The sequence below is a fragment of the Amblyomma maculatum genome, chromosome 4 (assembly GCF_055883805.1).
Source record: "Amblyomma maculatum isolate TAMU_Amacu chromosome 4, ASM5588380v1, whole genome shotgun sequence".
NCBI lineage: Eukaryota > Metazoa > Arthropoda > Arachnida > Ixodida > Ixodidae > Amblyomma > Amblyomma maculatum.
Genome location: NC_139347.1, coordinates 57,837,834 through 57,852,596, shown reverse-complemented (window position 1 = coordinate 57,852,596; position 14,763 = coordinate 57,837,834). Strand labels below are relative to the sequence as shown.

At 44.4% G+C, this 14,763-nt stretch overlaps 1 protein-coding gene across 1 annotated transcript in view; it reads left to right on the top strand.

Annotated features, from left to right (window-relative positions):
• The window catches only part of LOC146191138 (fatty acid synthase-like), a 56,046-nt gene extending 42,291 nt beyond the window's left edge, over positions 1 to 13,755 (top strand). Inside the window, exons 23-25 of the mRNA XM_084600278.1 lie at positions 5,644 to 5,887; positions 6,753 to 6,995; positions 13,541 to 13,755. Of these exons, the coding sequence (XP_084456404.1) occupies positions 5,644 to 5,887; positions 6,753 to 6,995; positions 13,541 to 13,755 (702 nt within the window). The remainder of the gene's footprint in view (positions 1 to 5,643; positions 5,888 to 6,752; positions 6,996 to 13,540) is intronic.
• Positions 13,756 to 14,763: the final 1,008 nt, after the last annotated feature.

Sequence of the window (14,763 nt, the reverse complement as noted above, 5' to 3'; positions counted from 1 at the left end):
GGATTTTATAAGATTGTGAATGCGAAAGCCTAGTAGGCTGTTCTTTGAACTGTAGCTGAAGTTAGTGCGCTGAAGTTTGTGATGTATGTGTTTATCATGCATTGGATGTTATAGCTTTATGTTGACTGTCAACTCTTTATCATTAGTTAGCTGGTTTTAATGTCTCTCCGACGTCAGTTGGTACATTAACCACAGACCCAGAAATGGCCTCTTGACCCGAAATGTAGTAAACCATCCACCCGATCTGCATGAGTGGAAGGAGGGGCGAGAACAGTCGTCACTCGCCACGCTCAGTCGTGGTAGACATTCCTGCAATTTGGGACACACATAGCAATTACATGCTACGCTGCAGGGGGGTTTCTCCACAGCAACCTAAGCAACCATGCATAGTAGAGAGCCCCGCTCAGGTTTCACTTTTTTGAAGTCCCCTTTCACCGAAATTCGGTCAAACACAATAAGCGAAGTTTTCCAAAAGTGGTGAGGCTCAGAATTATTTCGCCTACTGATCGAAACCTCACGCTCTTATTTTTGCGCCTCAGGACGCAACATTCAAACAGCGATTTAAGGCTTTCACGTTTGTGTGAGGTCAGCTAGATTTTTCGGAAATCTGCCCGAGTGGTTGATCATTCCTATCAGGCCCTTCACTTCTTGCGGAGACTGGAGTCTTGGTTTCTTGGATGGCTGCAGTTTTCTTGGGATCAGCGCGAACGCCATCGGGCGAAAAATTGTCCGAAAAAATTAGGTTCTCGTTGTTGAATGCGACACTTCTTTTCAATGAGTGTCGATTCGGCTTCTTGGAGGCATTGCACAACTGCTTTCAAAGAGGCGTCACGCTGCTGTTTTTTTAACCAAAGACAAGGATGTCATCGTTCACATTCAGGACATTGGGGACGCCATTGAAAGCTTGGCGGATGGCGTCCTGAAAGATTTAGGCTCCACTGCTAATGCCAAAGTTTAGGCGTTTGTAGCGAAACAAGCCAACATGCGTCGAAGCAGTTCCAAGTTCCAGCTTCTGATATCAATTCTTCAGGTCAAGGTTGGAGAATGCTGTTGCTCCATTTAAGGCAACAATGATGTACCATATTATCGGGTGTATAAGACGGGGTTAATTGTTTACAAAATGTTTGGTAGTGCGTTCTATACAATGGTGCGTCTTATGTGTGCTTTTTTTTTTTTTTTTTTTGTTCTGCACAATGTTCATAGGCAAATTTTACCGTGAAAGGGGTAACGGTAGCGACGCCTGCGATTACAATATTTACAGTCATTATAGTGTTCTAGAATTGTACAGCCGTCTGACTGGCAGAATGCCAAAAGGTGGCGACGTGCCCTGGTCCTCGCCCTTTCCACTCTGACAAGACAAGCCAGATCGAGCCGACTCTCCTTTCCAGTTACGATTTACAACGTTGTTTGGCGGCTGTTGCGTGTGTGTTTTCTCCTTCCTACATGTACTTTGCCGCGTGCGTCAGAACGCCTGCGCTCAGCGACGATTAGCGCAGTTATTATAAGCGCAAAGGGGATGCCTGAGCGCTGTCGCGAAAAATCGTTGACCGCGTACCACGATGAATACTTTCAAAGTTTTGAGTAATAATAAAGTGTCTCTACTCTCACTGAGCGAGAGTTTTTTAGAGCAAAAGTGTTGCCCCTTTTTTTTCTTCTGTCATTTGCATGCGCAGCTGTAGAAAATTTTCGTTCAGGCACATACCACACGATTGTCGAGCACGCATATATATACCCAAGTCCTATTGGCCAAACCTGAATAAACTGACGTGCGTTTTATACAAGGGTGCGTCGTAGATACCAATTTTTTGTTGAACGCCTCTAAATGTGAAGGGTGCGTCTTATACAGCTGTGCGTGTTATAAACCGGAAAATATGGTACTATCGTACATAAATGCTCACGTTGAGTGGAATTGTTCACAACACGCATGTCAATGCAGTTCTGATTTTATCAGGCTGATGAGGTTTAGGCACAATAGCCACAGGGGACACTCATGGTGTAGGTCTGGCTCAATAATATCTTGATACAGGAGGCGTTCAAGTTCTTTCTTGTTGCGTCACGTAAGGCAAACGGGATACGCCTGTGTGGTTGCGCACCTGGTGAGACAGTGTTGTACACACACAGGGGAATCGGCTGGTGTTTGAGTTTTCCAACTGCACTGAACTCTGAACATATTTCCGCGATAAATACTACTAGATATAGATGCTCATCAACTTGGTATTTGGTATATGATTTGGACAAGCCTCAGCTTAGATGATGCTTGAAGCTTAGTAATGGTGCATGGTTTCTAGGAACGACAAAGATGTCCTTTTCGATGTGCTTCTCTTTTTATTTCATTGAGATAGAGGCTTTGCCTAGAAGCTGAAGTGGATAGGTTGCTTTGTATGGGAACACTCTGATGGATGTTTTCTGAAGTCTCGTATTTTAGGCGAAAGCTCTTGAAGTCTTCTTCACCAGTGTAGTACTGCGTTTATTCAGGGAGCTCGGATGGATTGAGGCGCTCAGGCGAATCTTGCAGCGGAGTGCTAGGCGTAGCCAACCGCCAAGACAGCAGCCAACTTCTTCGTTTGCGGGCACGCCAACACGCAGGTGCATGTCGGTGGCTGAAACGATAGATATTAGTACAGTATAATTTCGCTCCTGGTAAAAAAAAAAAAAAAAAAAGAGCCATCCGGGCGACTTATGGCGCGGTAAACACAGAGGCATCTTAGTAGGGCTTTAGTCGGTTGACATGTACTGTTTCGCGTGGCCACGGCGACGCAAGTCCGCAGAGGACGAGCTCTAGACCACATAATTTGGGAATGTGCTGGTAGCCTGGGCGCCGAGCAAAATATAGATAGAGAAGCCTGGGAGACCTTGCTGCGGAGCGAGAACCGCGCTCAACAGCAACAAGCCATCCGCCTGGCGGCTAAGGCCGTGAAGCAACAACGTGTCTTAACCAGATCTTAGTTTGCGAGGCTTCTTAGTAGGGCTCCCTTAGGCCTTCGTGCCGTGGGGTCCAAAAAAGAGTCCCATTTCGGTGGAAATAAAACGTTTTGATGATGATGATGATGATGCAACAGGCTCAACTGCGTAATTGACGCAGATGTTTGTTGAATGACCCGGTGTGGAGCGTAGTATGGAGCGTGCTACCGAGCAAGCAACATCTTTGAAAGGCCAGGGGTTGTGGAAGCACCCAGATCCGCACTAGAGAGTTGGGGAGATACGGCGAAGCCTCGCCTGTGTCACGGTGGTGTTTTTGTTGTCACTCGTTTTCCGTTGTAAGCGAGCGGGCGAGCTGACATCATTTTTATGCGTATGTGGCGTTCACGTTATTAATGCGTCAGCATCAAGTGGCTATGCTTGAGGATTTTGGCATCAGAACTTTGTCGCCAGGATTGCGTGGAAATGAGGGGCGATAGGAAAAAATTTCCGAGGTCACTGCGTAATCAGCACTGTAGAAATGCGTAAGCCTGAGCGTTGCTGTGTTGTCCGCGAGATGTGTCGGCGGAATTCCGCGAGTGACTGATAATGCGCCTTTTTTTCCCTGTAAACCAATTATAGAACGCAGTTAAACTTTGATGCGTTCAACGGAACGCTGGTTGTGTTCGACAAAGGGCGAAGGGGCGCTCAGGCTTACGCATTTCTCCAGTGCAGATACTGCAGTGCTTTTAGAAAGTTTTAAGGCGAAAGCCTTTAGTGGTACATGCTCGCGGCCACTATCGTGTCCGTCCGTCCATTACGCTTTAGTTTGATGACGTCATCAGTGGGGTAGTATGTCGTACCTTAAAATAAATTATGATGCCATTAGTGGCGTAGTATGTCGTACTTCGAAATAAGCGATGACGTCATCAGTGATATAGTACCCGTGAAATTAATCGAAGTCATCAATGGTGTAGTATGTCGTGCCTTGAAATAAATGATGACGTCATCAGACGTGTGTATATTATGCCTTGAAGTGTGTGACTATGACGCCATCACATGATGACAGGATGTGACGTCCTCATGACGTCACACCCGCCAGGCGTTCGATCCAGGCGTCCGTGCGCCGCCTTTCATCTGGCGCTTTCTCGAACGCCGCACCACACAGCATATAGAAGTAGACGCAGTATAGCGGGCATCAGCTGTGTTTTAAATTGGTTTACAGGAAAGAAAAGTAGCAGTATCTGTCACAATTCTCCACGGACACCTTAACCGAGCCGTAAGGAAAAGGAGTAAGGTGGGAGTGAAAAAAAGGAGAGAAATAGGTGCCGTAGTGGAGGGCTTCGGGCCACTGCGCAACAGATGCTTTCGCCTCATCGCACTTTAGTGGTCCAAAGTTGGTTGGTTGGTTGGTTGGTTGGTTGGTTCATAGGAAGGGAAAGGCGCAGTATCTGTCACACTTGCTCTGTGGACACCTGAACCGCGCCGTAAGGGAAGGGATGAAGGTGGGACTGAAAGTGGATAGAGAGAAAGGGGGGCCGTAGTGGAGGGCTACGGAGTAATGTCGACCACCTGGGGATCTTTAACGTGCGCTGACATCGCACAGCACACGGACGCCACTTCGTTTCGCCTCCATCGAAACGAAGTGGCGTCCGTGTGCTGTGCGATGTGTCCCCTAGAAGTTTTTTTTTCTAACATCACTTCTGTGCAGATATCTGTTCGCTCAGAGTTAGTGCAAAATGTACTCATTGCCGACTCCTAGACGCAACTGCGTTCGCATCTTTCATAATAACCTTCTTTACTAGTACTGAGCGGTATTTACGGACACCGCCATTATTATATGTTTCGTATTGACCGTTCCATGTTAAGTTGCTGCATGTGAACGTGTGACAAAATATTGCTAAGGTTCATTATCCGCACATATGTATGTCACAACCGTGTCTGAAGTGAACAAAAGGATGTTCAGTTGCAACCAGGTTCCGGCCTCTCTCCATTAAGTGATAGGTTAATAGAACACGGTTTGATTGAGTCGAAACTAACTGAGATAATTGACGAAGAATTGACAATACTGTCTGGTTTGGTTTATGGTTTATGTTTAAAGTCCCAAAGCAAGTCAGGTTATCAGAGACGCCGTAGTGAAGAGCTACAGAGCAACTGCGACCACCTAGCAATCTTTAACGAGCACTGTCACCGCTTAGCACATGAACGCCTCTCCGTTCCACCTCCACTGAAACATAGGTCGTGTTCCAACCCGGGTTCCAATCCGGAACAGTAGTTGGGCATTTTAACCACTGCGCCACTGGGACGAGACAAAACTGCCTGTTAATTCGCATTTTGTTCTTAGAATATACCTTTTAGAGAACTAGTAGCATCAGTTCAGTTCAGTCGTTCAGTCGTGTCCGACTCTTCGTGACCCTATGGACCATATCACGCCACGCTTTCCAGTCTCTCACTATCTTCCTAACATCACATAACTTCATCCGCAGCGCCTCAAGCATGCCATCTAACCATCGTGTTCGCTAGTAGCATAGATGACCTGAAAAACATGCTTGGAGTTGCGAACGCAAAACGCAGTACTGTCTGTTAATCCACATTACGGCTTTGCGTTCGCAACTCCAAGCTTGTTTCCCACGTCATCTATGTTACTCGTTTTCTAACGGATCTATCCTACCTATCACGTATATACAAACGCAAGGATATGGAACAAATCTTTCAGATATTTATATGCACTGCAACTGATTACAGGTTCTCAGCGACGCCCTTCTTGAAAACCAGACGACCGAGTCCTTTGAACGTGTGTGCAAACCGAAGGTTGTTGGCACCAGTCTGTCGGACGAGCTTTCACGCAAGCTATGTCCCGACCTCGACCACTTCGTTGTTTTCTCTTCGGTGGTGAGCGGTCGGGGCCACGCCGGGCTGACCAACTACGGCTACGCCAACTCAGTCGTTGAGCGCATCTGTGAACACCGCGTCGCCAATGGTCTGCCCGGTGAGCTGTCTGTATACTTCTCCTGTAGCGACTGTAGACGCTACAGTCGCCTTCTAGCCCCGGCGTGCCAGCCCTAGCAGACAGAGCTGTGACCCCCAACCCGCGGTGCGAGAAGTCGCTACTGCGGCGGGTTCGGGCCAGAGGGGACAAACACCGAGTTACGTACTCGAACAGAGTTTATTGTGCTCGAGTACACGGCAAGGCTGCTGGTGATTCGGACGACCTGGATTATTTAGTGTATTAACCGCTAGCTGGCGTTGTTGTAACCAAATCAGTAAATGCTGGTTTTAACGCGACAATGTTAAGGGCCCCGGGTCGCAGAAAAGTCGATGTAGCCTTCCTCCCCCCAACGTGACGGGCTTGGTTAGCATCTGACCAGCTGAAAGACTAGCCTTGGTGACCCTGGCCCATGACATTCTCGACGCTTAATAGGGCGTTACATTAAAGTTGTTTTTTCCTTCTCCTCCTCCTACGTTGTAGTAATGCGTATATCAGCGTCAGCGCCCACAGGAAAACCCGCAATCGTATTCGCTGCCGCAAGTACAGATGGCGCGCAAGATGTATAGAGAGTGCTCCCATGTATGCTTTACGACAGTATGCTAATGAACTGCTGTGTTACTGGCGGAATGAACAGACGGTGTTAATGGTGCTGTAGCGTGCGCTCTAAGACGAAGCTTCTGCGTACCCCTAATTTTGCGTCAGCACGTGCTGTTCCTTTGTTCACAAGAGCACGGCCCGACGTGGTCGGCGTGCACTCGATAGTGTGCGCGATCACGTTGTGGGGTCAGCTGTTTGGTCAGACGCGAATAAGCGAGGAAATGTTTTGATTCCCTTATGTATAACCCGCTGTGCTTTGTCTTTCAAGGACTGGCTGTTCAGTGGGGTCCGATCGGTGATGTAGGCGTGCTGGACCAGATGAAAGACGGTGATGTTGATTTCGCCGGCTGTGCTCCGCAGAGAATCAACTCTTGTCTGAGTGTGCTGGACCAATTTCTGAGTCAGAGCCAGCTTGTCGTGTCGAGCCTTGTGAAAGCTGACGAATCAAGCAAGTGTGCAGAGAAAATGGAAAAGAGAAGAGATCTTGTGGAGGCCATCTCACACATCTTCGGTAAGATGTCATACCAGCGTCCTTTAGACTTATTTACGCCAATAACAGCCTTCTTAAGGCGAAAGCCTTTATGGATCCATGAAACGAAATCCTGTGCGCGAGATTTGTACGCGAAATCTGTGCGCGAGATCTGTCATATTCCGCGGGTTTCCGCGAGATTAGTTCTTTAGCGTTCCTGCCATCTGCAATCCCACACATGAACCCGCGCTAAGGAACGCCACGCGACAGGAGCGATGGTGTTAAGTTAAATTGGTTCACAGGAAGGGAAAGGCGCAGTAACTGTCACACTTGCTCTGTGGACACCCGAACCGCGCCGTAAGGAAAGGGAGGAAGGTGGGAATGAAAGTGGAAAGAGAGAAAGAGGAGCCGTAGTGGAGGGCTACGGAGTAATTTCGACCACCTGGGGATCTTTAACGTGCACTGACATCGCACAGCACACGACGCCTCTTCGTTTCGCCTCCATCGAAACGCAGCCGCCGCGGTCGGGTTCGAACCCGGGAACTCCGGCACAGTAGTCGGGCGTCTTACCACTGCACCACCCCGGCGGGGCGATGGTGTACCGTCCAAACTCACACTTGGAGAAATTGTGACAGATACTCACACTTGTCGGAGAAATTGTGACAGATACTGCGTCTTTCTTTTCCTGTAAACTAATTATAATTATATGTAGCACTGCAACGAACGCCGATAAGAGGCAAACGATTGGAGGCAAATGATAGGAGAGGAAGGGTAGGCTTTCGCCACCCTCTAATTTTTGTCTTGCCAATGAAAAGATGTGCCATTATGATAGTAATGCACTCGCCAGTCCAGCCCTTTAATTTAAGCTGAATAGTTTCGCGTCGTCGGTACTGCACAATATTCCTTTAACCATACTACGTCAATTGAAGAACGGGCTCATAAAATGCTCCTTTAGCATGCCGAAAATAGTTTAAGAAGAGATAAACGAACAAAACTTGTTGTCTGGTATGCACATGTAACATTTCTCTCGCCACGTCCAATTCTAACACACTGCCTAAATCAGTTGCCACATTCACTTTATTCCATGCAAGCTTTGAAGTGTAGGTCGCATGGATTTAAGCAATTCAAATTGAATTATTTTCATAGCCAGTGGGCATGATTGCATATACTCCGGTATGGTTTACAAAGTGATATTCTAGGCGTTCCTGTCGGGTCGGTTCCTGTCTGGTATGCACATTTATTTATTTATTTATTTATAATACCCTCAGGGTACAGTTGTACGTTACAGAGGGGAGGGGCGCATACAGGATATATATATAAAACAGAAGGTTAACAAAAACGTACAAATCTGAAAAACAAAGCAAATGAAAAAGAACAAGGTACATGTGCAATTTAGGAAATTTAGGAAAACGGCATAGGTGTTAAAAACAACAATATAAAAATATAATAAGCAACAGTATACAATGATGTTATGCAAATAACCATACAGTAAGTTTTAACAACTAGGCAAAAAAAGATTGCAGCGCGGATTTAAATTTTTGTTCTTCAGTTATACTTGTTAGTGATGCAGAGAGGTTATTCCAGTCATTACAGGTGCGGGGAAGAAAGGAGTTAAAATAGGCAACTGTGTTTGTGTGCGGAATGTTTACCTTTTGACTATGGTTACGGCGAAACGAAATGTAGGATGGTGGCTGAACCCATGAGGAACGCAAGGTGGAGTTATGGTAGTATATTTTGTGAAAAAGTGAGAGGCGGGATAGTTTTCTTCGAGTAGATAACAGCGGGAGATGTAAGTATGCTTTCATATTAGTAACGCTGGCTGTCCTTTGATAGTTATTTAAGATGAACCGGGCTGAGCGATTTTGTACTGCCTCAACGGAGTGTATGAGTGTTGCTTGACCGGGGTCCCAAACAGATGAGGCGTATTCCAGTTGTGGACGAATGTATGTTGTATACATTAATAGCTTTAATGATGATGGTGCAAGGGAGAAATTACGACGAATGTATCCGAGAGTACGATTGGCTTTAGCGATGATGGAGTTGACATGCAATTTCCAGGTTAGATCACTAGTAACGATTACACCAAGGTAGCGGTATGACTTTACAGATTCTAATGGGACGTTATTAAGCATATACATAGGACTTGTTACATTAGTTCGAGATACCCTCATTGATTTGCATTTGTTAATGTTTAACTGCATGCACCATTTACTGCACCATTCGCTAATATTATTAAGGTTATTCTGGATTAGTAGGATATCGGAATTATCAGCAAGTTTACGGTATAAAACACAGTCATCAGCAAATAGGCAAATTTTCGAAGAAACACAGGAAGGCAAGTCATTTATGTAAATCAAGAATAATAGCGGTCCCAGAACCGACCCTTGCGGAACGCCGGACCGGACTGGGACAGAAGGTGAGTTGATTTCATTAGCATTTACAAATTGTACGCGGGATGTGAGGAAAGCGCGGATCCAATTAATTACAGCAGGGTCAATGTTTAGAAAGCTGAGTTTATGAAGGAGTAGTGCGTGGCTTACTTTGTCAAAAGCTTTAGAGAAATCAAGAAATATACAGTCAGTCGAAAAGCCAGAATCTAAATAGGCATGCAAATCATTAGTGAAGGAGACAAGCTGAGTTTCACAAGAGAATAGTTTACGGAATCCATGCTGTGCACTTGAAAAAAAGTTGTTATTTTCGAGAAAGTTAACAAGATGTGTGTATATAATGTGCTCTATAATTTTACAAGGTACGAATGTTAGGGAAATAGGCCTGTAATTGAGGGGATCGTGTGCTGGACCTGATTTGTGGATGGGGATTACTTTAGCAGATTTCCAGTCATGGGGCAAAATGCCAAGATCATAAGATTGCGAAAAAATGCACTCCAGTATTATTGAACAGTATTCTACAGTGTTTTGCAAAAATTTAATATTTATCTCGTCAGTTCCACAAGATAATTTGGGTTTCAGTTTGTTTATTAAAGCTTTGATACCTGTTGATTCAAATATTATTGGGTCCATGAGCTGATAATTGGTAGCATTCACAACTGAAATATGACTGGTGGGTACAGGGGATGAAAATGACTGAATGAATGTGTCGTTAAGTACTTTTGAACAGAGGTGAGACGGCACTGAGTCCCCTGAATTAGTGAGCAATGATAAGGTGTTATTAGTGTTATTAGTGTTCCCTCGTATGACATTCCAAAATCGCTTTGGATTAGCCTTTAGTAACTGTGGAAGAGTAGTGTTTAAAAAAGACAACTTAGCTGACCTTAAAGAAGTGATGTACCATTTAGCCGCTTTTTTATACGATAGCCAATGAGTTAGTTTTAAAGACTGTCTGGCTGCACGGAACAAACGCTTTTTCTTGTTTGATAATCTGTTCAGATGTGTATTATACCAAGGCGCTTTGCTGTTAGTGTAGGCGGTTCTAAGGGGGACGTATCGGATGGTTAATTCGGAAATTTTATTTTTGAACATGGACCAGTTAGTTTCTATGGACCGGTCGTGAAGGGATGGCAAAAAGAGATCTAGAAATGAGCAGAGTTCGCTGTTGATGGCGGTGTAGTTAGCTTTGTTAAAATCACGAAATTTTCTTTTTTGTCTGCTTGTTTTTGTTTGAGTCACCGTTAGCGTAAAATGTAGGATATCATGATCGCTCAGCCCGGGCAGGTGCGAAACGATCGATAAGTTGTCTGCTGATGTTGAAAGAATAAGGTCGAGAACTGACGATGTACTATGTGTTACACGTGTAGAACGATTAACAATCTGGGATAAGTTGAAGTCTGAGCAAATGGAGAGAAACAGATTAGCTTCGGCGGACGGGGGATTTGAAAATGAGTTATCAAAGGACCAGACGATATTTGGAAAATTGAAATCGCCTAGAAGTAAAAGATCAGCACCAGGGAAACGAGTTACAATATGATTTAGAGAATCGTGTAGGTTATCGCAAAATGATGAGTCAGCCAAGGGTGGTCGATAACATACGCCTAATATTACTTTTTTAAAGTTCAGATTCAGGCAGCACCATATTAGCTCTAAATTAGTTATAATAGGTACAACAAAACAATCGATGCATTCACTGATAGCAATTAGGACCCCACCACCAACTCTGCCCGTTCGGTCACTCCGGAAGACAACATATTTCTTTTCACAATGAAACAGTTCACTATTTCTTATTTTGCTATTTAGCCACGTTTCTGTTAACACAATAATATCAGCATTACAGTCTTCTATTATCGCGCATAATTCATCTTTTTTTGGGTAAAGGCTACGGATGTTTGTGTATAACACTGAACATTCGAGACTATTCGACGCGCCTCCCCTCATATGATCCTAGCTAGTAGACATCATGCGACCAGACCGGAGAGTTCTGCCATGAGTTTCACTCGCGATTTCGGCTGCATTTTCATAGGAATTGCTGATTTCATAAATGGCATCTTCACTTTCGTTGTAGCCGTAGCACTTTCGTCCTATAAAAATTTTCTTGTAACCAAGTTTGAAGGATACGCCACCTTTGGATTTGCCAAATTCGATTAATTTTTTTCTGACATTGCGCGTTGCTGGGCAGAAGTCTCCAGTAACTCCTTTACCGCTACTTTTCAAACACTCCCGTTTTGAGAAGACCAGTTCCTTTGTTTTGTAGTTTTCGAATCTAGCTATTAGTGGTCTTGTTTTTCTACTGACAAAACGCCCAAGTCTGTGTGCACGGGAGATATCTGAACTACATATATCAATTTTCATAGTAGTCTTTATTATTTCGAGAATTTTTTGCTCCGATTCGGACGATGTCTCATCTGCATTGTCAGTTATGCCATAAAAAACCAAATTGTTCCGTCTAGACCGATCCTCCGCGTCATCAAGACGGGATCGAAGCGCAACATTGTCTTTTTCGAGGCGCTCTACTGTAGCATGCAGCTCTTTCATGTCCTGCTGCCAGTGCTCGAATACTGAAGTTTGGTTTTCTACTTTTTGCAATCTTTCATTTATTTCTATCATTGCCTGTGATACCGACTGTTGCTGTTGTTTCAGTTCTGACATGCTTTCCAGCATAGTGTTTTGCGCTAATTCCATTCGTTTACATGTAACATTTCTCTCGCCACGTCCAATTCTAACACACTGCCTAAATCAGTTGCCACATTCACTTTATTCCATGCAAGCTTTGAAGTGTAGGTCGCATGTATTTAAGCAATTCAAATTGAATTATTTTCATAGCCAGTGGGCATGATTGCATATACTCCGGTATGGTTTACAAAGTGATATTCTAGGCGTTCCTGTCGGGTCGGTTCCTGTCTGGTATGCACATGTAACATTTCTCTCGCCACGTCCAATTCTAACACACTGCCTAAATCAGTTGCCACATTCACTTTATTCCATGCAAGCTTTGAAGTGTAGGTCGCATGGATTTAAGCAGTTCAAACTGAATTATTTTCATAGCCAGTGGGCATGATTGCATATACTCCGGTATGGTGTACAAAGTGATATTCTAGGCGTTCCTGTCGGGTCGGTTCCTGTCTGGTATGCACATGTAACATTTCTCTCGCCACGTCCAATTCTAACACACTGCCTAAATCAGTTGCCACATTCACTTTATTCCATGCAAGCTTTGAAGTGTAGGTCGCATGTATTTAAGCAGTTCAAATTGAATTATTTTCATAGCCAGTGGGCATGATTGCATATACTCCGGTATGGTTTACAAAGTGATATTCTAGGCGTTCCTGTCGGGTCGGTTCCTGTCTGGTATGCACATGTAACATTTCTCTCGCCACGTCCAATTCTAACACACTGCCTAAATCAGTTGCCACATTCACTTTATTCCATGCAAGCTTTGAAGTGTAGGTCGCATGGATTTAAGCAGTTCAAATTGAATTATTTTCATAGCCAGTGGGCATGATTGCATATACTCCGGTATGGTGTACAAAGTGATATTCTAGGCGTTCCTGTCGGGTCGGTTCCTGTCTGGTATGCACATGTAACATTTCTCTCGCCACGTCCAATTCTAACACACTGCCTAAATCAGTTGCCACATTCACTTTATTCCATGCAAGCTTTGAAGTGTAGGTCGCATGGATTTAAGCAGTTCAAATTGAATTATTTTCATAGCCAGTGGGCATGATTGCATATACTCCGGTATGGTGTACAAAGTGATATTCTAGGCGTTCCTGTCGGGTCGGTTCCTGTCTCGTATGCACATGTAACATTTCTCTCGCCACGTCCAATTCTAACACACTGCCTAAATCAGTTGCCACATTCACTTTATTCCATGCAAGCTTTGAAGTGTAGGTCGCATGTATTTAAGCAGTTCAAATTGAATTATTTTCATAGCCAGTGGGCATGACTGCATATACTCCGGTATGGTGTACAAAGTGATATTCTAGGCGTTCCTGTCGGGTCGGATTATCAAAAATGAAATTTGATAAAGCTTTCGGCGACCGTTTCACGTATTTAGTATGTCAATTACCTCGTACTGAAATTGTTCTTCTCATCATCCGTATCGTCCTCCTTAAGTGGTCGGCAAAAATGGTGGGAGGAGTAATTAGCTGAGAGTCAGAACACTGTATTCTCATCTGTATTTATGTATCTCAACAGGAATGAGAGAACCGTCTACTTCGAACCCAAGTATGAGCCTTGGTGAGCTCGGTATGGACTCGTTGATGAGCTTGGAAGTGAAGCACACCTTGGAGCGCGACTTTGAGATCATCCTTTCTGTGGCAGAAATCCGGCAGCTCACTTTCAACCGGCTGCGAGAGATGGCGAGTGGTAACGGCTTGTGCACCACACCAGTTGAGGGCTTGGATGCCTGACAACAGACTGATTGTGAGTGCTGGAATCGAGATACCCACAGAAGCATATATAAGGGATACAAAGAAAGATGCCTCTTTAAAAGTGATTTTATTCCTATGTATTTGAAAAAAAAAAATGCTATTTATTTGCTACCATGATATACAGGATATGCTTCTAATGTTTAGGCTAAGGGCTACTTTCTTTAAAAAGGCCTCTGTGCTCTCTGTAGTTCCGCATGTTTGCGTCTCCAATAAGGAAACATTCCGTACACTTGTGAATGTGTAAAACTAAATTATTTTATAGCGCGAGTAAATATTAACCTGAACATAATTTTAAACATCAATAATATGCGAGATGCACAGAGCTTCTCTATGTGTACACGTGCAATATATGACAAATGTACAACAAAGAAACAAACAATTGCACCTTGGATGCTCTTTGTGTCCTTTAGGAAACCATGTGTGGCAAACAGAGTCTACGGTCGATTTTTGTCGCCGGTAATATGTAGTGAATGTTGCATACTACGCCAAATGAGTTAATTGCTCCTATATCTTCTGATAGGCATTCATAAGACATCGGGCGACATATTACAATGAAAGCGCAAACCATTCGCAAACTCACTGCGAGGCTAAAAAGCGTAATCGATGTATGCTATTTTAACACGTGCAGTTTATAATAAATGCCTTGAGCTAGGAGCACCCAAGGAAGATATATTTTCCCTAGGAGCACCCGGCTAACCAGGCTACTCTCAAAGTCCGCTACCACTGATTTCTTCTGTGAAGTCTGCAGTGTCTTTTTTTTTTTTTTCAGACTTATCTCGAACAGTTGCACCTAAGTGAGGTCTATTTAAACAGCTTAATTTCATCACCCCCCCCCCCCCCCCCCCACCTTTTTTTTTTTCTACAGGTACGTGCAAGACTCTTCTGACAGGAGTCCGGTCTTCGTTTAACGTTCATTTACCGTTTGGAGTACAACCATGTCATCCGTTCAGCTTACTTCATGGCTTCTCTTTCTTCCATATGTTTTCT